Here is a 25,093-nt window from a genome sequence, read left to right on the forward strand (position 1 = left end):
ACCCACCCACCCCAGGCATAATATACATGATGTCCAACAGTGTAGGAACCGTAACTTCTAAATTTTTATTTTAACTTCTTTAATTTCCCCCATTTTTTGTGTGTGACTTTTAATTGTGCACTTTAAAGTTGCATTTAAATGCAATTTTTTTTTTGCATTTAATGGTGACTTATAGCTATTTCAAACTCCCAGTGTGTTCTGATTGCTACAGAATATAACTTTTGTTTTCGGCTCTTTGCTCCTTTAAAATGGTTTCTGTCCATTAAATATCGTTTTAGAGCTAGACTTGGGTTAGTTCTAGGTAGAGTTGGCTGAAACCCATTTTAAAAAAAAGGGGGGAGGGGACAGATTTTTATAGTCAAATGCCTGTTAACTGGAAATTTTCTAAGTTTAGTTTTTCTACATCAGAATGGCCTAGCTCAAGTCTGTTAGATTAGGAATACAACTAATGCTTATGGGGCCCTTGCATTAATTAATGACATCTGATGTGCTGCTATTTGTTTCTCTAGCCTCAGGTTAAATGGAATCTACCTCTGGGAGCTGTATGATCTGTACTGACAGAGACTCATTATAGCAGCTCCACCACATCTGGAGATTGCAATGAGTGGGGGAGGGGAGCAGCCAGACATCCTCAGTGTGGGTGTCTTGGTCAAAGAAAGATGGAAAGTGGTGAGTATGTCTTGCTTTCATTTCTTCAATTATTTAAAAAACAAACAAACTTTGAGGTGGTTTTTGTTTAGTACCAAAATGTATATTTATCTGCCTGTACCAAATTCCTCCGAAGTCTGATTTCCCTTCCCTTTTATTGGACTTCTTCACTAATGCTTACACTGCACTATCACAAAGCCCCAGTCTCTAATGGAAAATGCATTGAATTACCTGTTTTCATTTTAAAATGAAGTTCAGTTTTGCATGGCTTTAAGAGGTTTTCACTGGTTGATTAGGATCTGAAAAAACTTTTTTAAACCCAACTGCAAAAAAACATTTATGACGAAAGGGCCAGATTCTGATCTCAGTTAAAAAGGTTTAAATCCTGAGTGAACTCGGTTACCTCCATTGTTTTAGCGCAGTTTTAAAATGGTCACTGAGCACAGAAGGTGATAATAAATTTATAGTTATTTCAAATCCATCATGGAAAAGTATTTCCAACAATCTGTGTCTAGTCCACACTGACTAGGAAAGGTACCTTAAATCTCAGTAAGGCTGATTCTGGTTTTATAACCAAGTTCTGTCTAACATGGATTGTTAACCCAGTATAAATGGGGCCTAAAGGCTTGGCTACATTGGCACTTTACAGCGCTGCAACTTTCGCGCTCCGGGATGTGAAAAAACACCCCCCTGAGCGCTGCAAGATGCAGCGCTGTAAAGCGTCAGTGTAATCAGGGCGGCAGCGCTGGGAGCGCGGCTCCCAGCGCTGCACGCTACACCCATAAAGGATGTGGTTTACATGCAGCGCTGGGAGACCTCTCTCCCAGTGCTGCCGCTCTGACCACACTCACAATTTCTAGTGTAGCCAAGGCCTAAGGCACAACCTTTGGAAAGCAAATACATTTGTATTTGTAAAGAAGTATTGTTAAGAAAGAGAGCAATTTAATGTAGGTAGAAACTCTAGCAATAGTTTTAAATCTGATCATATTCTATAAAAGAGTATGTCCTGCCTCAGTTTTCCCCTTGGTGAGGCAACAATGAGGTCACTTCAATTGTCTGGTCAAAGAGAAGCCAAATGCTGGACTTTTCAGCGGTATATCTCCCTTTAATAAAGCCTTCTGAAAGGAACACTTTTATGATGGTTTTATAAGGTCTTATTTCAAAGCTCAGACAAAACTTAACAGTCTCGAAACAAAAGTATCTAGGCTCTAGCAGCAGCTCCTTCTGCTGTAAGGCATCAGGCTTCTCCACTTCCTAGAGCAGTGGTTTTCAAACTTTTTTTTCTGGGGACCCTGTTGAAGAAAATTGTTGATGCCTCTCGTCCAACGGAGCTGGGGATGAGGGGCTTGGGGTGTGTATGTGGGGGCTCAGGGCTGGCACAGAGGGATGGGGTGCAGGGGTGAGGGCTGCAGGGTGGGGCTGGGAATGAGGGGTTCAGGGTGTGGGCTGGGGCTCTTGGCAGGGGGTTGGGGTGCGGGAGGGAGTCAGGGCTCTAGGCTGGGGGTGTAGGCTCTGGGGTGGGGCTGTGGATGATGGATTTGGGGTGCAGGAAGAGGTTCTGGGTTTGGGGGGCTCAGGGCTGGGGATTAGGGTGCAGGGTTGGGGCACGGACTTACCTCTGGCAGCTCCTGGTCAGCAGCGCAGCTGGGGTGCAGAGGCAGGCTTCCTGCCTATCCTGGCACCACAGACTGCAGTGTGCCCCAGAAGCGGCCAACAGCAGGTCTGGCTCCTAGGTGAAGCCCGTGCAAGTGGCTTTGCACGACTCTTGCTCACATGCACTGCCCCCCTCCCAGTTCCCATTACCTGGTGGTTCCTGGCCCATGGGAGTGCAGAACCAGGGCCCGGGCAGTGCGTGGAGCCCTCTGGCCCCCCTGCCTAGAAGCTGGACCCACTCTTGGTCGCTTCCAGGGCTCAGAGTGGTGTCGAAACAGGTAGGCACTAGCCTGTCTTAGCTGGACAGCACCACCGATGGGACTTTTAACATCCCGGTCAGCAGTGCTGACCAGAGCGACCCAGTGCCTGACATGCTGGTTGTGACCCGAAGTTAGAAAAACACTGTCCTAGAGAGGTTTTGCAGTATTTCCCCTGCTTGTTTAGGGTCTCTCACAGGCCACCCGACCTAGAGAGTTTTGTAATCTGCTCACTATCCCTGCTTTTGGAGCACAGTTTCTGCCTGGCTTAATCTCCGTAAGAGCTCCTCTCCTCCAGAGCTTCCTTTCTTCTGAGGAGCCTTGTCTACAGCGGAGTGCTCCCAAGCCTTTGATTAGGCCCAGGAGCTCCTTACTTAACTGCCTTCAAGCTACTTAGTTAATGATCCCCAGGTGAAGCTGGGTTGGATCTGTCCCTTCAGCCTGCCACAGGTAGGCTGGGCCTCTAACCTACCTCTTAAAGGCCAGTCCTGTGACACAGATATAATTATGACTTCAGGACTGCCTAAAGCCCTAAAGTTTCTTGTGGGCAACTCCTCCTTGTAGTTGCTAATATTCATGTTTTGGGGTAGGAAATTCAGCTAATTAACTGTCCGCACTCAGGATTTCCCTGCGAAATGTGCCAGTGAAAAAGGCAGTAGAGGGCAAATTTCAAAATTACCAGACTGCCTGTGATGTAGAATTCTTCACTTGGCTACTAGAAACTGACATTTTTTTTGCTGTGCAAATGCAGTTTTTAATTTTTAAAAATTGTACTTTCAGGAGGTGGAGAGAAGCCTGGTTTTTACATTTATGATGGCAGTATAAATGCTGTTCCTGATTTTTTTGGGGGATGGGAGGGGAAAGTGTCCCCAGTTCAATGCTTTTCTTCCCCTTTGGAAAATCCCAGAATTTGCTGCCTTAAATAATTCATTGTGTATCTCTAAACATGTAGAAAATGATACATCTGGGAATTAGGTAAAGATTTGCAGTAGAAGTACATTTTATCAGAATTTTTTATGACTGTATTTTGCTCTTTTTGATCACATAGAGTAGTCACAAACTTATGTATAATTCAGCAGCAAAAACCTATGTTAATTCAGAGTTCAGGTTGCTTGTTAGTGTGTTGTCCGCTTCAAAAAGTAGAGTTGAGCAAAACCTGAATTTCATGGCCAACCTTACCTCTGCATTTCCTGGTTTTCAGAAATCTTAATTCTGTTCAACTCAGCTTTCTGCAAGGGGATGACACCACCACACAAATTTTAACTCTGCATTAGTGAGTTCTGTTCTGGTTCAAAAATATAGGAAATTAATGGCAAAGATATATTGTTGATAGGAGTTAGTAATCTTATATGTATCATGTCCTGCAATTTGCATACTGAGCCAGCCAGCCCCCTCTTCCTTCCCCCTCTCCCATCCCCCCATCAGCTGGGCCTCACCAGCCCTGTTACAGCACATCTTTCCAGCTATGCCCCTGCCCATTATCTTAATTCCCCCTTCCAACCTGGCCCCTTTCCACTACTGTACCTACCCACCCCCTGCCTTAAGCAGGAAATGCATCTTCCTGAAGTCTTTACTCCCTGATATACAAATTGTTTCTGTTGCAGTTATTCCCCCATCCCACTCACAATAACCCAACTCACATGGAGAGCCTGGAGTTAAAGACAACATACTTCCTACACCTTAAGCAACAGGGTCTATCGCTTTCCTCCATCAGAGTATACCTGGTGGTCATTTCAGCTTTCTGTCCAGGGGAGTCTGGGTGGTTAGTGTTTTCAAATCCCATCATGGGGTGATTCCTCAAAAGGCTGGAGAGGATGTTCCTGTATTCTTGCCCACCAGTCCCAACCTGGAACCTGAACTTAGTCCTCTCCAAACTCATGAGCCTACCGTTTGAGCCCCTGGCCACTTGTTCCCCCCTCCTAGCTTTCTTGGAAGGTGGCATTCCTGGTAGCCATTTCACTGTCAAGGGGGGTGTCTGAGCTGAGAGCCCTCACCTCCAAACCACCTTATACGGTGTTTCATAAGGACAAGGTGCAGCTTACACCACACTCCAAATTTCTCCCCAAGGTAGTCTCCCAATTCCACATGGGTCAGGACATTTGCGTACCGGTGTTCTTTCCAAAACCCCACATGAGCCCAAGTCACCGCAGCGTACACACGCTGGATGTCCGGAGAGCCTTGGCGTTCTACATAGAGCGCACAAAACCTTTTTATCAAGTTGACCCAATTGTTCATCACCGTAGCTGACAGAAAGAAGAGCCTTCCTCTCTCTGCGCAACACACATTGTCCTGAATCACAGACTGCATTCGCATGTGCTGTGAGCTGACCAAGGTCCCAGCCCCAGCGATTATAGCCCATTCAACCAGAGTACAGGAATCTTCAACAGCCTTTCTAGCTCAGGTCCCCATCCAGGAGCTCTGTAAAGCAGCCACCTGGTCTTCAGTGCACACATTTACAACCCACTGTGCTGTTAACCAACAGGCCAGAGATGATGTGGCGATTGGCAGAGCTATTCTTCAATCAATCGTTCCATGACTCCTACTGCCTCCAGTAGTAAGCTTGAAAGTCATCTAATTGGAATGGACGTAAACAATCACTTGAAGAAAAGATGGTTACTTACGTCTTGTAACTGTTGTTCTTCTTCGAGTGCTTGCTCATATCCATTCCAAGTAGGTGTGCGCGCTCCGCGTGCACGTTCGTTGGAAGAATTTTCCCCTAGCAACACCCGGCGGGTCGGCAGGTGCCCCCTGGCGTGGCGCCTTTGCGGCACCGCATATATACCCCTGCCGACTCGTCCGCTCCTCAGTTCCTTCTTACCGCCCGTGTCGGTCGTTGGAACAGTGGAGTGCGGCTTAGCTAACCTCCATCTCCCTAGCGTTTCACCCGTTCTCATCTCCAGTTCACAGTTATAGTTGTAGTTTAGTGTTGATCTTAGTACTATTAGTATAGTTGTTAGTATAGTTTTGTATATAGTTTGAGGGCTGAGGTTTAATCCTCCTCGCCCCTCCCGGGATCCGGGCTCATGCCTGGCTCTCCCAGTTTCAAACAGTGCTCGGCCTGACGTCGGCCAATGCCAAAAGGAGACCCCCATGATCATTGCCTGAAGTGCCTAGGGGAATCCCATCTTAAGGACAAGTGCCGGATCTGTAAGTCCTTCAAGCCAAGGACAAAAAAGGAGTGGGACTCCCGTTTGAAGCAGCTCCTTATGGAGGCCGCCCTGACCCCTGCAGCTCCGGCACCGAGTGCACCGCAGTCCGCACCGGGCAGAAGTTCTTCCTCAGCACCGGAGATGGCCGGTACCGCCAGAATGCCACGCCACCAACAGTCTCCAGCGCAGAAGTCAGCCCGGCACCGCTCCCTTTCACCTAAAGCGAAGAGGGTGAAGGCTTCTGCGGCTGCGGTTCTGGCACCGCAGTCTGAGCATGGGAAACCGTGCCGGCCGGCACCGCCATCTGCCACGGCACCGGTTATCCCGGCACCGTCGACTCCGGCCAGGCAAGAGCCGTCGAGTCCGGTGCAAGACAGCTCCCTGGTGCAAGCCCTGGTTGAGCTCGCTGTTCCCACTACGCCGGAGACCTTTGCAACGGTGAGGGAACTGATAGCCCTAACTGAGCCTTCCCTGCCTCAACCCCCGGCACTGCCGGTGCGGGTCCTTTCGTCAATGGGGAAGCCGGCTATGCTCCGACCAGTGTCTCTAGGAGCAGTGGACAGGCACCAGTCGCGGTCGAGATCTCGGCCCTGCTCCTGCTCGCACCGCCGTTCGCCTTCACGATGCCGCTCGCAGTCCCGGCACCGTTCCCACTCTCGGAGCCGGTCGTACTCGCGGCACCAGTCCAGGTCCCGTTCCCTGGACCAGCATTCGGCACGACGGTCTACCTCCCGGCACCACTCCCGACGGAGCCCATCCTACTGTCGTTACACCCGATCCCGGTCGACCTCCCGGCACCATGCTGGTCATAGGTCCCGCTCCTGATCTCGGCACCGGTACGATTCCCGGTACCGTTCTCCCATGCGAAGTGACATCCGGCACCAGTCTCACGGCCTATCCGCTCCGCCTTGGCCATCGAGACACCCCTCGGGTTCTTCCCGCCCAGACAGGGTTCTCTACGGCGATGTGGACCCACACACCCGTTTCCCCCTGGAACACCAGGGACTGGACCAACCATCGCAGTGGTCCTTCTGGACGCCTTGGGCGTACCACCAAGCCCAAGGCAATCCCACCACGGCATCGAGATCTGCGGTTTCTGCCCGTCGGGTGCCGGAGGCATCCATCAGTCGCCCTCCCCCAGAGGACGACGTTTCCACCGTGACCCAGGACCCAGAGACCGCCCCAGAAACGGCCCCCCCTCTGGAACAAGAACCTCATGAGGAGCCTGCGGTCCCCGGTCTTTCCTCCTCCTCCTCGCCGGATGAGGCGGTGGCGGGCACTTCTACTTCGGGCCCGCCCCCCATTGACCTTCGGGCCCACCAGGACCTGCTCCGCCGCGTCGCGTTGAGCATCAACCTCCAGGCGGAGGAGGTTCCCGAAGTGGAGGACCCTGTCATGGACATCCTGTCCTCCGATGCCCGACGCGGGTAGCCCTGCCCTTTATCCGCTCCATTCAGGCAAAGGCGGAGACTCTATCTGGCAGTCTCTCGGCGTCCATCCCTTCGACGGCCAGAGGCGTGGAGAGGAAGTATATGGTACCCCTCTCTAAAGGTACGACTACCTCTACACCCATCCTCCTCCATGCTCTCTGGTCGTACAATCTGTGAACGAGAGGGAGCGCCATGGCCAACCAGCCCCCGCCCCAAAATCGCGGGAGGCTAAGCGTATGGATCTACTGGGGCGCAAGGTATACTCCGCAGGGGGTCTACAGTTGCATGTAGCCAACCAACAAGCGCTGCTCAGTAGGTACATTTTAATACCTGGCAGTTCCATCGCCAAATTCACTGAGCTGGTCCCGCTAGACTCCCGCCCTGAGTTCCAGAGCCTCCTGGAGGAGGGAAAAAAGATCTCCAGAACCTCCTTGCAGGCTGCGCTCGACGCCGCAGATTCGGCGGCTAGGACCTCGTCGCGTCTGGGGTCACAATGAGGAGGATTTCGTGATTGCAGGTCTCCGGATTACCTTCCAGAACTGCAACACACGATTCAAGAACCTCCCATTTGAAGGGCAGGGCCTCTTCTCTAATAAAACAGACCCAAGGCTCCAAAGCCTTAAGGACAAATCGCATCATAAATGCGCTCCCTGGGCATGCACACACCAGAGACCCAGCGCGGTCCTTTCGGGGCACAACCTCAGCGCCCCCTACCCCACACACACGCCCTCGTCAGGACTTTAACAGAAGGCGAGGCCGAGTAAACCGGAGAATGCCAGTCTGGTTCCCAGGGGGAAAAAATAACGGGTTCATCCCAAGCCACCGCCGGGACCGAAACAAAACTTTTGAAGGTGCGATCAGAGAGCAGAGCACCAGTCCTTCCCCGGACTCCTTTCCTGTTTTCCAACCGCCTTTCTCCCTTCCTCCGGCGTGGACCCGACTAACTTCGGATCGTTGGGTTTTACGCACGGTGGAGTTTGGCTACCATCTTCATGTTTGTTTCGCCCCCTCCCTCCCACCCACCCTCCTCGTCCCTCTTTCAGGGACCCCCCTCTCACGAGCATCTCCTCTGCGCAGGAGGTCCACACGCTTCTCGAAATCGGAGCATAGAGGAGGTACCCTCGAGATCTCAGGGGCAGAGGGTTTTACTCCCGCTATTTTTTTAATCCCCAAGTCGAAAGGAGGTCTCCGACCAATCCTGGACCTCCGCGGACTCAACGCCTTCGTAAAGAAGTTGAAGTTCCGCATGGTGTCTTTTGGGGTCTATTATCCGTCCCTGGATCCGGGAGACTGGTTCGCTGCTCTCGACATGAAGGACGCGTACTTTCATGTTTCAATTTACCCACCACACCAGACGCTATCTACGCTTTGTGGTACGGGACCGCCACTTCCAATTCACTGTCCTGCCCTTCGGCCTTTCCTCTGCCCCGCGGGTTTTCACAAAATGTATGGCAGTAGTGGCTCCGCTTTCCTCCGGCAAGGCATATGTGTCTTTCCCTTACCTGGACGACTGGCTGGTTCGTGGGTCTTCAGAGGCTCAGGTCGCCGCGCACATAGCGGTTATCAGGGAACTGTTCGATAACTTTGGGCCTCTTGATCAATTTCGACAAGTCCATCCTCGTACCAGCTCAGAGGATAGAATTCATTGGAGCTGTCTTGGACTCCACGCTCGCGACAGCCTCGCTTCCACCCAGCCGGTTCCAGGGCAATAGTCTCCGTCATAGACAGCCTACTCGTCTTCCCCACGACCTCGGCCCGGGTCTGTCTCAGCCTCCTCGGTCACATGGCGGCCTGCACCTTTGTCACCAAGAACGCCAAGCTCCGCTTCGCCCCTGCAAATCTGGTTAGCCTCCGTTTACCGCCCACGCAGGGACAGCATGGACGTGGTCGTCACACTCCCAGAAAGCGTATTGCACTCCCTCCGCTGGTGTGCAAGACCCCTCCCTGGTGTGTGTGCGGGCCTGCCGTTCCACCCCAGGCAACCGTCCATATCAGTGACAACGGACGCATCCTCTCTGGGCTGGGGAGCTCACATGGGGTCTCGTCGGACACAAGGCCTCTGGTCCGCTCAGGAGCTGTTGCTGCACATAAACGTCCGGGAGCTGCGAGCGGTCTGCCTCGCCTGTCAGGCCTTTATTCGTCACCTGCGAGGACGTTGTGTCTTAGTGCTCACGGACAACACCACTGCGATGCACTATATAAACAAGCAGGGAGGGACCCGCTCTCTCCCCTTTGTCAGGAGGCGATCAGGCTGTGGGAATTTTGTATAGCCCACTCCATGGATCTGGTGGCCTCCTTCCTTCCAGGGGTCCAGAACGAGTTATTGGACCACCTCAGCAGGTCCTTTCTGGCCCACGAGTGGTCCCCTCCCCGGACATAGCCCATTCTCTCTTCCGGAGGTGGGGTTTTCCCCAGATTGACCTCTTCGCCTCACGCAGCAACCGGAAGTGCCCCAGGTTCTGCTCCTTTCGCTGTCTCGCCTGCGGTTTGATCTCGGACGCCTTCCTCCTGTCCTGGTCGACCCACCTCCTATATGCCTTCCCACCGTTTCTGCTTGTGCACAAAGTCCTGGTGAAGCTGCGCAGGGACAAGGCTCGAGTAATTCTCATCGCCCCAGCGTGGCCTCGCCAGCACTGGTACACCACGCTGCTGGACCTATCAATAGCCAGCCCCGTTCTCCTGCCGATCCATCAGGACCTGATATCCCAGGACCACGGCAGGCTTCTCCACCCCGACCTCCAATCCCTCCACCTGACGGCATGGTTCCTGGCTGGTTGAGCGGCTCAGAGCTGCGCTGCTCTACCCCAGTGCAGCAGGTGCTCCTGGGAAGCAGGAAGCCTGCGACCAGAGCTACCTACGTGGCGAAGTGGAAGAGGTTCTCCTGCTGATGTCAGACACAACAAGTACCACCTACACAGGCTCCCATCCATGTGATTTTGGAATACCTATGGCACCTCAAACAACAGGGCCTCGCGCTCTCATCCTTGCGCGTGCACCTAGCTGCCATTTCAACGTTCCATCCAGGAGAAGGCCCTTCCTCCGTCTTCTCTCACCCGATGGTCTTGAGGTTCCTCAAGGGCCTGGAGCGCCTGTTCCCCCAGGTCCGCCGCCTTGCCCCTTCCTGGGACTCAATCTGGTTCTCTCCAGGCTAATGGCCCCTCCCTTCGAACCCTTGGCAACCTGCTCTCTCCTGTATCTATCGTGGAAGGTGGCGTTCCTTGTGGCCATTACATCGGCCAGGAGAGTCTCGGAGCTTCGCGCTCTTGTGGCGGCGACCCACCTTACACGATATTCCACAAGGACAAGGTGCAGAGGCGCCCGCATCCGGCCTTCCTTCCCAAGGTGGTCTCCTCCTTTCACCTTAACCAAGACATATTCCTCCCGGTCTTTTATCCTAAACCTCACGCATCCCGTAGAGAGCAGAGCCTACACTCCCTCGATGTTCGTAGAGCGCTGGCGTTCTACATCGACCGCACCCGATCTTTTCGTAAGACGTCCCAACTTTTTGTTGCCATGGCAGACAGGATGAAAGGTCGCCCTGTCTCATCTCAAACAATCTCGTCCTGGGTTACGGCCTGCATTAGGACATGCTACGAGTTAGCTCACGTCTCTCCAGGCCGAGTGACTGCACATTCCACGAGAGCTCAAGCCTCGTCGATTGCCTTTCTCGCCCGTGTTCGTATCCACGACATATGCTGTGCAGCTACGTGCTCCTCGGTGCACACCTTCTCTGCTCATTACGCCTTGGTGCAACAGTCCAGGGACGATGCAGCTCTTGGTTTGGCTGTTTTGCATTCGACTGTCTCCAACTCCGATCCCACCGCCTAGGTAAGGCTTGGGATTCACCTACCTGGAATGGATATGAGCAAGCACTCGAAGAAGAAAAGACGGTTATTCACCTTTGTAACTGTTGTTCTTCGAGATGTGTTGCTCATATCCATTCCACACCCGCCCTCCTTCCCACTGTCGGAGTAGCCGGCAAGAAGGAACTGAGGAGCGGACGGTTCGGCAGGGGTATATATGCGGTGCCGCAAAGGCGCCACGCCAGGGGGCGCCTGCCGACCCGCCGGGTGTTGCTAGGGGAAAATTCTTCCGATGAACGTGCACGCGGCGCGCACCTACTTGGAATGGATATGAGCAACACATCTCGAAGAACAACAGTTACAAAGGTGAGTAACCGTCTTTTCTTTGAGATATGGTGTTCACATGCATTACAATACCCACCCCCCTTCCTCTCTATCAGAGTCAACGGCAAGAAGGAACCGAAGGCAGGTCGGGCCGGCAGGGTATATATACACTGCCATAATGGTGCCACTCTATGGGGCTCACTTGCCATCCCGATGGGAGCTGCTGAGGGAAAAAGTTTCTGACATCCGTGCATGTAGCGCATGCACACCTAATTGTAATGGACATGAACAACACATCTCGAAGAACAACAGTTACGAGAGGTAAGTAACCATCTTTTCCTCACTATTATGCATCTAATATGCACGATCTCGGTTAGCCCCAGAATACAGGCACGGATTTGCCTACAGCTTCTTGGTCACATGGCAGCACCACCTTCATGATGAAATATGCCAGGCTGCACATGAGATGCCTTCAGGGTTGGCTCAGCTCCAGCTGCAAACCCAGCACACACAGTTTCTGCATAACACTGACTCCACTACCAAACATATTGGCCTACCTATGTTGGTGGACAAAACAGAAAACCTATGCATGGGTGTTCCCTTCATCCACACCCCCCAGTACTCATGCTCACCTCGGACGCTTCCCTGATAGGTTGGGGAATGCACCTACGCAACCACAAGGTACAGGGCCACTGGTTCCTATCAGACAAGCATCTACACATTGGTCTTCTAGAACTCAGAGCCGTCAGGTACGCTTGCCTTCACTTTCTTCCCACTGTAAAGAACAAGTCCATCCAAGTTCTGACGGACAAGATAGCATGTATGATTTATGTCAGTAGGCAGGTAAGAGCACGATCTCACTCCCTAGGCACAGAAGCCATCCGACTATGGAATTGGTGCATACAACATCACATAGAAATCACTGCTTCCTACCTGCCTGGGTGTCACAACGCTACCGCTGACACACTCAACAGAGACTTCTCCGAGGAACACGAATGGGAATTACATCCCATGATACTCTGACAACTCTTCTTCTATTGGGACACTCCATTGATAGACCTGATTGCCACTCTTCAAAACCACGTCTCAGGAATGCATCTCTAAGGGATGGGCATTCCTCATTCCTTGGAACAATTCCCTCGTGTAGGCTTTTTTACTGATTTTCACAGATACACAGGGTTCTATGCAAGATCACAGCGGACAAGGCCTGGGTAATACTTATTTTCCCAGCTTGGCCCAGACAGACATGGTATCCTTACCTGCTACACATGTCCATCCGTCCTCCAAGGACTCTCCCCAACAGACCAGATCTCCTCTCCCAGAACTGCGGTCGGCTTCTTCATCCACAGCTCCGGAAACTCCATCTGATGGCGTGGTTCCTTCATGGTTTCAATCCCATGAATTAGCCTGCTCGGGGCAGGTCCAGTATGTCCTCCTGCCCAGTAGAAGGGACTCCACTCGGAAAACTTACCTGCAAAAGTGGAAATGCTTCTCCATCTGATGCTTCCACAGACGCCTGACACCCCAAATTAAAATTGACAAAATTGTTCAATGGTTAAATATTTTCACTGTCATAAATTTCTGCCTTACTTCCAGTCTGAATTTGTCTAGTTTCAACTTTCAGCCATTGGATCATGATTTTGTGCTGTGTGCTCTATCTTCCTTCTTTTTACCTTGCCCTTTTGTTATTAGTTTGATCTTTAGTCTTTATGATTTCCATCTTAAAAGTGACCTGTAAAGGACTTTTTTTTAAAATTTTTTTTTAAAATTGGACTTGTCTTTTAGTTTCTGAATAAGTGTTTGTTTGTTTTTTTTTCTTTTCACCTTTAAAGTATCAGGATTGGTCCTTCCTCATCTTTCCCCTCCTCCACAAAGGCTCTTGTGCATACACGTTTCATGTATGCACATACATGTTATGCATATGAGTATACAGTAACTCATCACTTAACATTGTAGTTATTTTCCTGGAAAATACGACTAAGCGAAACAATGTTAAGCGAATCCAATTTTCCCATTAGAATTAATGTAAATGCGGGGTGGGGGAGGGCTAGGTTCCAGGGAAATTTTTTTCACCAGACAAACCACCACCAACCCTGGTTCCAAGCCCCCACCAGCTAGCTGCAACAGGCTGCTCTTCCTGCAAGCAGTGGACAAAGCAGGCGGCTGCCAAACAACTTTATAAGGGAGCATTGCGCAACTTTAAACAAGCATGTTCCCATATTGATCAGCAACATAACAGTGAAACAACATTAACCGGGACGACTTTGAGTGAGGAGTTACTATACATTGTGTACTCTAACATTTTAAATGAAAAAGAAAGGGGTGTTGAATCATTAAAGGGACACTGACATTTTTAAAAGTTTCCAATGTCTCAGAGCACCGTTATGTCCCGATTTGTGTGTGTATATAATTCCTTATATTTAAAGGATTTTTTTTGTTACTCTGCTGCTGATTATACGGGGCCTTTCTGCAAGGGAGAACCAGTGAGAAACCAATTGACTAAATACAAAGCATGTCAAATGAATAAAATAAAGCAGGAAAACAGAAAATATTTGTTTGCATTTTTTTTAAGGGGGGTTCTTGTAATCATAGTAGGTACAGATGTGATGTTGATTTGTTTTTGTTTTTTTCCTTCAAGGTGACAGTGTCCCTTTAATAGACTTTTTTTTCCCCTCCTAATGTTAACTTGTTGTTGAAGTTAAATAGGTGCTAAAATAGTTATGAACAGTCTGGCTAAAAATCTTTTCCCTTCCAAAATGCTCAGTTTTCAATATTTCATGCCACTTTTATTCGTCTGAAAAATAATCCAATCTCAGTTTTGGGGGTGTGTGTGTGTGTGTGTGTGTGTGTGTGTGTGTGTGTTTTTTTTTTTTTTTTTTTTTTTTTTTTTTTTTTTAAACAAACCCTTTGCAGGTCATATGCAAGCCACTGACTTAAGAGTACCCTCCTTAATTACAGAAATGAACTGCTTCTTCTGTTCCGTAACCTATGGCATATTATAAATGTATGCAAACTGTCCAGAGCCCAGGCAACCAGTAACATGTTTTACTCAAAATGATATATGCTCTTAGCAAAGAAGAACATAAATTATTTATTTGATAAAGATTCATGTAACTTATGAAGGTCCCTATCTGGAGATTTTGGTGTACTTTATTCTTTATCGTAAAGGAGACAGTTGCTATGGACTGCAAAAAAGGTGACCTAATAAACCTGTCTTCTGAAAGATGCTGTGATGTGAAACTCCCAGAAACTCCATATTTGGCATTCCATGTCCTCATTTTTTTGATACTTGATACAGACAAAGGTATTGGGGTGGGGTGCTACAGTATATGAGCTAAAAAATAAAAGTAAAATTTATGAATAAATCATATTTCATATATCATCAGATTCTTCCTTCTTAGTAGGAACTTAAGTTATTTTAAAAAATTACTCTGCCCTTCACCATCAGGTTAATCACATACAGTAGATCTTGTTAGATCCATCTTCAAATCCTAAAGAGAGGCTAATGTGCTGACTGGATTTCTAGCTGGATGATTTCCAGATTCTCAGAATACTTAGATGGCATTCAGGGTAATGTAGTCAGGTGACCCCAGCAAATAGTGCTTAGAAAATGATGACAGCCCTTTCAGAGCAAATGCAATAGAGTATATTTCTCAATGTGACCCCTTCTCCTACACCCCCTCCTCCGGCCCTGCACCCGTCTTCACTGCATTCCTACTTTAACAGCTTTGGAACAGTAGGGGTGGAAGGAGATAGTTGTACAAAATCAATTAAATCACTGGCTGAAACAAATCTAATTTTTACCATACCAAAGAACAGACTTGCCCATTGTGAACCCCAAAGCAGGGGCCGAAAGGCTACCCTCTAATACTGTCTCTGAACATATCACGTTACAGCTAAATATTCTGTGACACTTCTTGTTACTTCCTCCTAATGCTGGTATTATAATGCTATTATGTAAATCCATACACCCATCCCTTGAATACTTCATGCAGTTCTGATTGCCCCATCAAAAAAGAAAAGGTATACTAAAATTGGAAAAGGTACAGAGAAGGGCAACAAAAATCATTAGGGGTTTGGAACAGCTTCCATATGAGGAGAGATTTAAAAGACTGGGACTGTTCAGCTTGGAAAAGAGATGGCTGAGGGGAGGAATATGATAGAGGTCAATAAAATCCTGAATGATGTGGTGAAAGTAAATAAGAAAGTGTTGTTTATCTCTTCACATAACATAAGAACCAGGGATCCAATGAAATTAATAGGCAGCAGATGTAAAACAAGCATAAGGAAATACTTTCACACAATGAACAGTCAACATGGGGTACTTGTTGCCAGGAGATGTTGTGTTCAAAAAAGAATTAGTTAAATTCCTGGAAGATAGGTCCATCAATGACTAGTAGCCAAGATGATCATGGATGCAACTCAATGCTCTGGGTGCCCCTAAACCTCTGCTTGCCAGAAGCTGGGGCTGGACGACAGGGGATGGATCACTTGATAAATTGCTCCCTTTGAAGCATCTGGCACCATTCACTGTTGGAAGACTGCATGCTGGTCTAGATAGCTTGGTCTGACCCAGTATGGCCATTCTTATGTTCTTTATGAGATTTTGTATTGTTGTTGTGTAGTGTATTGTTGAAATTTTTGTAATATGCCTTACATTAATATGAGTGGGATTAGAGGATGAAAGTACTGTGAGCAGTAGTGAAAATTCAAATTTAAAGATCTTTTCTAAATTGTGGTAGTTTTATTTTTAACTATTATGCAAAGGTTATTGCACACAATAAAGAATGCTATGCTGGTTCTGTTCAGAGACCCAAGGAACTTATAAGTGTGTGCACACTCAAAGCATATATTCCTAAAGAAGAAAGAAGGTATATTTTTAAAAATGTCATTGTACATTGATATATGAAATTTTTTGTTTGTTTTGGGGTTTAGATGCTTTTTGAGTATATGAGGAATGAATATATTGGGTATACTGTGGAGTCCTTTCTTTGGCCATCTCTACATTAGGAGATTTTATTGTGTTACTAATACATTTTAACTAACATGATGGTGTAAACTATGTAAAACCTAGTGTAGATGGAGGGGACACGGTGGTTTAGCTGATAGTTGTTAACCTTAGGGTCCTCTTATGGTACCACAATGAGCTAAAACATTTTTAAACGTGACTCCTCTTGCCCACACTAAAGGTGAAATTGTGTTAGTTAAAAAGTGGTAGTAATGTGATATAGTTTCCTATTAGGAGAACAATTTATAGAAATATTAATATATTTTATTTCCTTTGTCTTTTTGTCTCCCCATATTCTTCTTTTTAATGCAGTTGAGGAAGATAGGAGGTGGGGGGTTTGGAGAAATTTATGATGCTCTGGACTTGCTCACCCGGGAAAACGTTGCACTAAAGGTCGAGTCAGCTCAGCAACCAAAGCAAGTCCTGAAAATGGAAGTGGCTGTGTTGAAGAAACTGCAAGGTAAGATGGTTTCCCTGGTATACCAAAAAGCTAGCATACGGTAGGTGGCTAAGAGCCACAACTGCATTCCCAGTCACTAGGGTCCATATTCTGCTATCTTTTTCTTATTCTGTAAGTAGTACCATTGAACTCAATGGGGCTAATCAAGGTAAGGGTGAATCTGGCCCTTCGTGTATATTGATTTTCAGCAATGGTGAGGAGAAGCTTCTAGTTCTTGGCATACTGGGCAGGGAAATCATTCACTTCCAGTATGTGGAAGCTTATGATGGAGCTGCTCTTATGATCTGAATAGGATAAGAGAAAATTAGCAGAAAGGTTCAATTGTTTTAGAAAGCGGAAGTTCTCTTAATCTGCAATTTTAGCTTCTTTCTGGATCTTGTCTCTGTTGTTAGAGACTCTGCCCCATGGTTGTGTTTTTGTGTGTGTGTGTGTGTTTGGTTTGGTTTTGTGTTTTAAACTTTTGCTTAAGTCTGCCTCTTTTTGGTTGAGGGCCTCCAGCTGACATCCAGCACAGGAATACTTTTACCAGTATTTCATAATTTCTGTCTTCTCAAAGGGAGGGTTTCTCAATGGATTCTGTGATACTGGTTAGAGCACATCTATATTCTTTATGGTTGTTTCCACTTTAGTAAGAGAGACAGAAGTAATGATGCTTAGAATTCTGAAGCACTTTTGGATGGTCAGCCAGTTAGAGCTCAACTGGCTGAGCATTCAGAACTACATAGTTTGATTGACTGGTGATTCTTGCATGTTCAATAATTAGATCACCTCATTAGCTTAATATTCAAACTTTTTAAAGGCAAAACAGGCTACTTGTACAGAGGGAAAGGTAATGGCTTCTCTTTATTATTATTCAGAGCAGTGAAGTTTAAAATATTACCTTATTTTTTTTAAACAATACAATTTTCTTTAAGAAAACAGAACTAGAGACTGCTCCAATATTCATCTGTGCAACTGCCAATCTCTCTTGCTGTTTATAGTTTGTTTTTAGAATCTTAGTTTGGACAAAAGAAAAACTGCAAGACATATGGTGTTATCCAATCAGCTGACGAGGTCACATTGCAGGAGCTATAGCAGCCTCTGATCCATACAGATTTAATACACCAAGCACGCTCATGCAATTATACAAGTACTTTAATAGGCCATTTCATTCCAAGAGTGGAATTCACAAGGGGGATTTAGGCACTGCAATATTGAGTGTTGCAGTCTCTATCTTTTAGGCACCTATCCAGCTAGTAGAATTCAGAATGCCAGCTTAGGTGCCCAGGCTCTTGGTACAATGAAAGGGAGAATTAGGCACCTAAGAATGGGATCTACAAAAGCCAGCAGGCTGACTGGGGAGCCACCTAAGCATGCCAATAGGAAATAACAAGCAGAGAGGTTTGGCCTAAACAAGAGATGCACAAACTATGACCCGCAGGCCACATCTGGCCCATGGGACCCGTTCTGCCTGGCCGTTAAGCTCCCGGCTGGAGAGGCTTGCCCCCAGCCTCTTCCCTGCTGTTCCACCTCCCTCACAGCTATGCGGCTGTCTCCAACCAGCATGGTAAAGGGGTGGGGAGTGTAGGGGTTGGATAAGGGGCAGGGAGTCCCAGGGGGCAGTCAGGGAACAGGAAGCAAGGGACAGTTGGATAGGTGTGGGAGTCCAGGGAGGCCTGTCAGGGGGTGGGAGTGTGGATAGGGGTCGGGGAAGTCAGGGAACCGGGAGCTGGGTGGTGGTGGTGGTTGGGGTAGGGGGTCCTGGGAGGGGGCGGTGAGGGGACAAAGAGCAGGGGGATTGGATGGGTCGGGTGTTCTGAGGGGGGTGGGAAGTGGGAGGGGGTGGGGGCCAGCTCTTTGGGGAGGCACAGCCTTCCCTACCTGGCCCTCCATACAGTTTCACAACCCCAATGTGGTCCTCAGGCCAAAAAGTTTGCCCACCCCTGGCCTAAACCCTGCCATGCAGAGGAAGTTAAGTACCTGTCTCCACTCAGAATTCACAGTTACGAACCCTGTCCCAGAGTTAGGTGCCAAAGCCAGATCAGTACTACTTTGAGAAACAGAGAGGAGAAGAAGGAGGTGCCCTTACAAATTTTAACCCAGAGGTTAGAGCATTATAATTTTTTTTACTATAAGGAATCCATACTATGGATAGATATATAAACACATTACCATTTTTTGGATCCAAGTTGATAGGATTACTTTTTGCTTGACAGACAGAAATTAGACAAATGCCAGAAAATGTTTTTGCTGTCTATCTTCTAGCAGCAAGAATCTCCACTCATTTTTCTACCTCACAGGTTTTCAGTGTGCACAGACTAAAGGTTTCAAATAGGAAAAAAAAGAAAAGTAAAATGGACAGAAAATGCTATTTGCAAAACAGTGTTACAGCTAATTATTGCAGAATATTTTTGTCCTGTCTGCTGTGTGTCATATGTCCCTAGAAAGTAGACTTCGGCTACTAACTGCAGGATTCTGATTTTGCTCTTGTTGAGTGTTGTCTGTTTGCTGCTGAATTAATACATAAAGGAAGACGCAGCCATTGTCTCATCACTGATAGTACCGCACAGAATGCTCTTAGAGGTTTTTTGGTTTTGCTTTTGTTTTTTAAATATATATGTTTCATTGGTAGATTAATTCTCAGGGGATTTGTGGAAGTTGTAAGCTTTAAGGAATGCTTTGAAAGAACAGAAGGTGGCAGTTTGGCCTCAATCCAGCAAAACAGATAAGCACACGTATAACTTTTTAATCACACACAGAGTCCAAATAATTTCAGTGAGACTACTCACATGCTTAAAATTACATTTGTTCCAAAGTACTTTACTGGATCAGGGCCTTATTGCACAAGAAGTGAGAAACTATTCCAAGCACAGAACTTGGCATGGGAAAAAAATGAAAATATATGAGAGAAGGTTTCAAAGGGAGTGGTGAGGGAGGAATAGTGAAGTGGGTGAGAAGGGAAATAAAAAGAAATGGAACAGGAATAAGAAGATATGCAAATCCTTGAAGATAGGTGCTAGAGTGCAAAATCAGTATTTTTAATGTTTTACTGTTAGAATTTTTCAGTAATACAATGGACATGTTTCATACACAACAATAATGAAGTGAAAGTAATAGTAGCATAGGTATAAAGTACAGTAAGTAATGAAGAGCTGCAAAGAAACTGTTTTATAGTCCTGATCCAGCAAAGCAGTTATGCACATGCTTAAGTATGAGTAGTTCTTCAAGTGCTTGCTCATGTTGATTCCAAGTAGGTGTGCACCTGCCACATGCACAGTCATCAGAAGATTTTTCCCCTAGTGGTACCTGTCTGTAAGCTGTGGAGCCCCCTGGAGTGCATCTTCATGGCGGTGTATATAGGTCCTTGCCCTACCTGCTGCCTCTTCCGTTCCTGTTTTACCGCCAGTGACGATCATTGGAGCAGCTCTTCTCTTGCTATGGGAAGCAATCCTCTAGTGGACTCTTCCTTGTTGTACCTGTAAATAGCTGAAAATTTTGTATTAGTTAGTTCAAGTAGTTCTTAGTTTAGCTAAGTTTCAGTTGGGGGGGTTCCCCCATCAGGTTCCCCTCCTGGGGACTGTGGCCTGTCTCAGTTCAAACCTTGTGGGTCTTGTCCGAAGCCTATGCCAAAAGGAGACCCACAAAACTCCTGCTTAAAGTGGTTGGGGGAAGCCCATCAGACTCAAAGTGCAAAATCTTTAGAGGCTTCTGCCCAAGGACTAAGAAGGAGGGGGACTTTAAGCTGAAACTACTCCTCGTGGAGTCAGCCCTTCATCCCCAGCTGGTACAGGCGGCATCTGACCCTAAGCCCAGCACTTTGGTGCAGAGCGCACTGGTCTTACTAAGGGAGGCTGCAGCACCAAGAAACGACGCTGGCTCCAGGGACTCTCAGCACCACCATTCCCTGGTGCCAAAGACCTCCTCCAGTGTGAGTGCCTAGCACTGTTCCCATTTGCCAGTGCCACACAAAAGAAGGAAGACTAACAGAGGTCGCTCTCGCGCTAAAGCAGTGGAATGAGAAGGCGCCAGTGGGTGCATCCTGCACCGGGACACTCTGATCTGGCTCCGACTCAGCTGGCTCCATCAACTCTGGCCTCACAGGAAGGTCCGTCGAGTCTGGTTGTAATGGACTCCCCAGTGTGGAAGTGTCAGGAAGACGATCTAGACCTTCCCTCCATGCCAGACACCTTTGAGACAGATAGGGACCTCATAGCGATGACGGTGCAGTCCCCTGCACAGGCACCAGCACCGCAAAGAGGCACCCTGCCCTCTAGGGGCTTGCCCTCACTTCGGCACTGCTCCGTGGCACTATCTTTGTCTGCACTGCCTGGGTTGCCAGGGTCTGAGTCCTCATTAGACTTGGAGGTGGAATTGTATGCCTCTAGGTGAAGCTGGCGCTGCTCTCTGCACTGCTCCAGACAAGAGGAAAGGCAGCCATTGCCTATGATGTCATGCCCTGCAGTGGCAGGCGCCAGCTCAGTGGCCCTTCTGGACCTCGTGGACCTACCACTAAGCCCAAGGGCCCTGGTCCAGATCCTTGTCAGTGCTTTTGGAGGCATGGGCCCCTCCATCATCAACATCTGTAGTCCGGGAGCCTCTGTGAAAACAAGAGATGGGCATGCAGGCCAGCACTGAGACTGCAGCAGGACCTGACACTGGGGCTGGTACCGAGATGGGCCTGGGCCTGGAGACCAATACCATGCAGGGCATCTTGGTGCAGGGGGATCCCACAAGCCAGAGGGTCAGGAAGACCCAGTGCCCTCATGTGCATCTTCCTCATCCTCCCCTGGTGAAGCGGTGGCGGGCATATCCACTGTGCTGCCAGCTATGGACAACAGAGCCCACCAGGGGTTGATCAGAAGGGTGGCTCCAAATTTGGTCATGCAAGCTGAGGTAGTGTCAGAGGAGACCGACCCCATGGTTGTCATTCTGCTGCTTGAAAGACACTGAGGGTGGCTTTGCCCCTCCATTAAGACCATTCCGTAACACTAGTAAAGCATTCTGGCGAACTCCCGCGCCCCTCCCCCCCCCCCGCCCACAGCTAAAGGGGTAGAAAAGAACTATTTTGTGTCTTTAAAAGGGTATGAGTACCTGCTCACTCACCCTCAGCTGGGCACTCTGGTAGAGGCTGCCAACCAAAAGGAAAGGCAGGGACAACTGGGATCGACTCCTAAGTCCAAGGAGGCGAAGAAGCTGGACCTCTTCGGTAGGAAGTCCTTAGCCACTATAGTTTTAATTCTTGGAACATGTCCAAATTTCAGGAGCTACTTATGGTTGACTCCCGCTCGGAGTTTGCTGACCTCCTTACAGGCCTCCTTAGATTCGGCAGATGTGGTCACCATGGTATGGGTTACAGCCATAGCCATGAGAAGGAGCTCATGGCTTCAGGTGTCAGGACTCCCACATGAGGTCCAGCAGACCATTCAGGACTTGTCTGTCGACTGTGTAGGAATCATCTCGGAGCAAACCGACACTAAGCTCCACACCCTAAAGGACTTACTGGTTCCTGGGGCTTTGTATGCCATCCCCCCCCCCCCAAGGAAGGATTTTAAACGCAGCCCTCTCCTCACTTCTACCCAGCTCCTCCTAGACAGGACTATAGTAGGAAGCGAGGCAGGAGTAACAGACAGAGACCCTCTCAGTCCTCCTCTAACCAGGGTCAGGGCTTAGCAAAATAGCCCTCAACCTCCAAGCCAAACTTTTGAAGGCACTCCTGGGGGCGACGCACCAGTTCAGATCACAGATCCTACCCCTCCCTTCGTGAATAGTTTGTCCCATTTCTACTTTGCCTAGGCACAAATTACCTCGGACCAATGGGTCTTGAGGACAGTAGAATTGGGATATTCTCTCCAATTCTGTTTCTTCCCTCCCTCCTTCCCTGTCCCTCTTCTCACAAGCAGCTTCTCATGCAGGAGGTGTAAATGCTCCTACAACTCGGGGCGGTAGAGGAGGACCCTCTAGAATTCACAGGTAGGGGGTTCTATTCCTGGTATTTCCTAATCTCGAAGGCCAAGGGATAAAATTCTGCATGGTCTCTCAGCTTCTATTATCCCCTCTCTGGATCCAGAGGACTGGTACGCTGCACTTGATGTGAAGGATGCATGCTTTCATGTCCTGTCCCATCCAACAGATGATTCCTTCATTTGTGGTCAACAACACTCACTCTGTTTATGGTTCTCCCCTTTGACCTCTTGGCGGCCCCTCGGATGTTCACCAAGTGCTTGTCTGTTGTAGCAGCCTTTCTGCGGAAATGTCAGGTGCAAGTATTCCTGTACCTTGATGAGTGGCTAATCAAAGGCCACTCCAGGGTCCAGGTGGAGGTCCCTGTGCACCTAGTTTGGATGACATTCCACAAGCTCGGCCTGATACTGAATGGCCAAGTCGACCCTAATCCCAGTTTAGAGAATAGACTTCATTGGAGCTCTCCTAGACTTTGGTCAAGCCAGGGCATTCCTTCCGGAAACTTGCTGCTTCTTCGAGTGCTTGCTCATATCGATTCCAGTTAGGTATGCTCGTGCCGTGTGCACGTTCATTGGAAGATTTTTACCCTAGCAACGCTCGGTGGGTCGGCTGGGTTGCCCCCTGGAGTGGCACCGTTATGGCGCTGGATATATACCCCTGCTGACCCAACGACCCTTCAGTTCCTTCTTACCGCCCATGTCGGTCGTTGGAACAGTGGAGCACGGCTTAGCTGATCTCCACCTCCCTAGCTACTCGTAGTTTTCTCGTTATTGTTTATATAGTTCAAATTCTTATGCTTGCAGTTTATTATTTTCTTTAACGTAGTGTATATAGTTAAGAGGGGTTCGGGGATTAACCCCTTCCCCTCACCCGGTGCCGAGGTCCATGCCCGGTTCACCAGGTTTCAAACCGTGCTCGGCCTGTCACAAACCGATGCCTACAGGAGATCCTCATGACTCCTACTTTAAGTGCCTCAGGGAATCCCACCTCGCAGATAAGTGCCGCATTTGCAAGGCGTTCAAGCTGCGGACCAAAAAGGAGTGGGACTTTCGTCTCAGACAGGTCCTGATGGAGGCAGCTCTTACTCCTCCACCCTTGGCACCGAGCACCGGACACTCCGCACCGGGGAGAAGTGCATCTTTGGCACCGAAGCGCACCGGTACCGCTAAGGCCCCTTGACACCAACCATCTCCGGCCCAGATGTCTGCTCGGCACCGCTACCTCTCCCCGCGGGTAAAAAAAAAAAACATAAGACTCCTGCGGCTTCCGTGTCCACGCCACAGTTGGAGCACTCGCCTAAGTTGAACCACCCGGCACTGACAACTGCCGTGGCACTGACAACTTCAGCACCGTCGATTCCAGTCCCGCAAGAGCCGTCAAGTCCAGTGCCTGACAGCTCTCTGGCACGCGCTGTGGTTGAGCTTACTATTCCCTCCATGCTGGAGACATTCTGTATGGCAAGGGAACTGATTGCACTGACGGAGTCTGTGCTGCCTCAACCTCCGGCACCGCCGGTGCGGGTTATACAGTCCATAGGCAAGTCTGCCCTACTGAGACCATCCTCCGTCAGCATCGCTGAGAGGCACCGATCATGATCGTGGTCCTGCCGGCGTTCTCAGTCCCATCGCCGATCCTGGTCCTGACGCCGCTCGCAGTCCCGGTACCGTTCTCCATCTCGGTACTGGTCACACTCGCGGCACCGTTCAGGACCCTGTTTGCCGGCCCAGTACTCTCGGTACCGATCAAGTTCCTGGCACAGCTCACGGCACCGCACCTGTTGCGGCCGCTCCCGGTGTTGAGCTTTGAGGTCCCTGTCGACCTCCTGGCACCGTTCCGGTCGCAGGTCCCAGTCTCGTTCCCAGTACCGGTATAGCGCCCGGTACCGCTCTCTGCTGCAGCGTACAGACAGACTACCCAGGGATGGAGACCATTCTCAGGGGTTTTCAGCTCCTCCTTGGCCGTCTTGCCATGCGTCTGTCATCCCATGCGGACAGTGCTTCCTATGCACAGGACTGTGACTTAGATGTCCCCAGCCGTGTCTTCCAAGAGACCCAGGCTCAAGACCAAGGACCTCATCAGTGGTCCTTCTGGACGCCTTGGGCATATCACCAAGCCCAAAGTGGACCTCCAGTGCCATCACGCTCCATACCGTCAGAGCACCGGGTGCCGGAGGCTACTGTTAGCTGCCCCCCTCCTGTGGGTACGGAGGACGCTCCCATTCAGGTACCAGACCCTCTGGTGCCACCGGAGCCTGACGTCGCCCAAGTCCACGAGACAACGGAGGACCTAATTGTCCCGGGCCTTTCCTCTTCCTCTTCTCCAGATGAAGCGGTGGCAGAGACATCTTCCTCCAGTTGCCCTAAGGTCACATCAAGACCTCCTGAGACGGGTGGCCCTGAATATGAACCTCCTGGTGGAGGA

General features: G+C 49.1%; 1 protein-coding gene across 3 annotated transcripts in view; it reads left to right on the plus strand.

The window, feature by feature from the left end:
* The window catches only part of TTBK2 (tau tubulin kinase 2), a 218,576-nt gene that overhangs the window by 45,984 nt on the left and 147,499 nt on the right, over positions 1-25,093 (plus strand). For all 3 annotated transcript variants that reach the window (XM_032781488.2, XM_075065443.1, XM_032781489.2), the window contains exons 2-3: positions 510-669; positions 16,585-16,732. In XM_032781488.2, the coding sequence (XP_032637379.1) occupies positions 601-669; positions 16,585-16,732 (217 nt within the window). In that variant the 5' untranslated portion in view covers positions 510-600. The remainder of the gene's footprint in view (positions 1-509; positions 670-16,584; positions 16,733-25,093) is intronic.

This window comes from Chelonoidis abingdonii, chromosome 4 (genome assembly GCF_003597395.2).
Source record: "Chelonoidis abingdonii isolate Lonesome George chromosome 4, CheloAbing_2.0, whole genome shotgun sequence".
NCBI lineage: Eukaryota > Metazoa > Chordata > Testudines > Testudinidae > Chelonoidis > Chelonoidis abingdonii.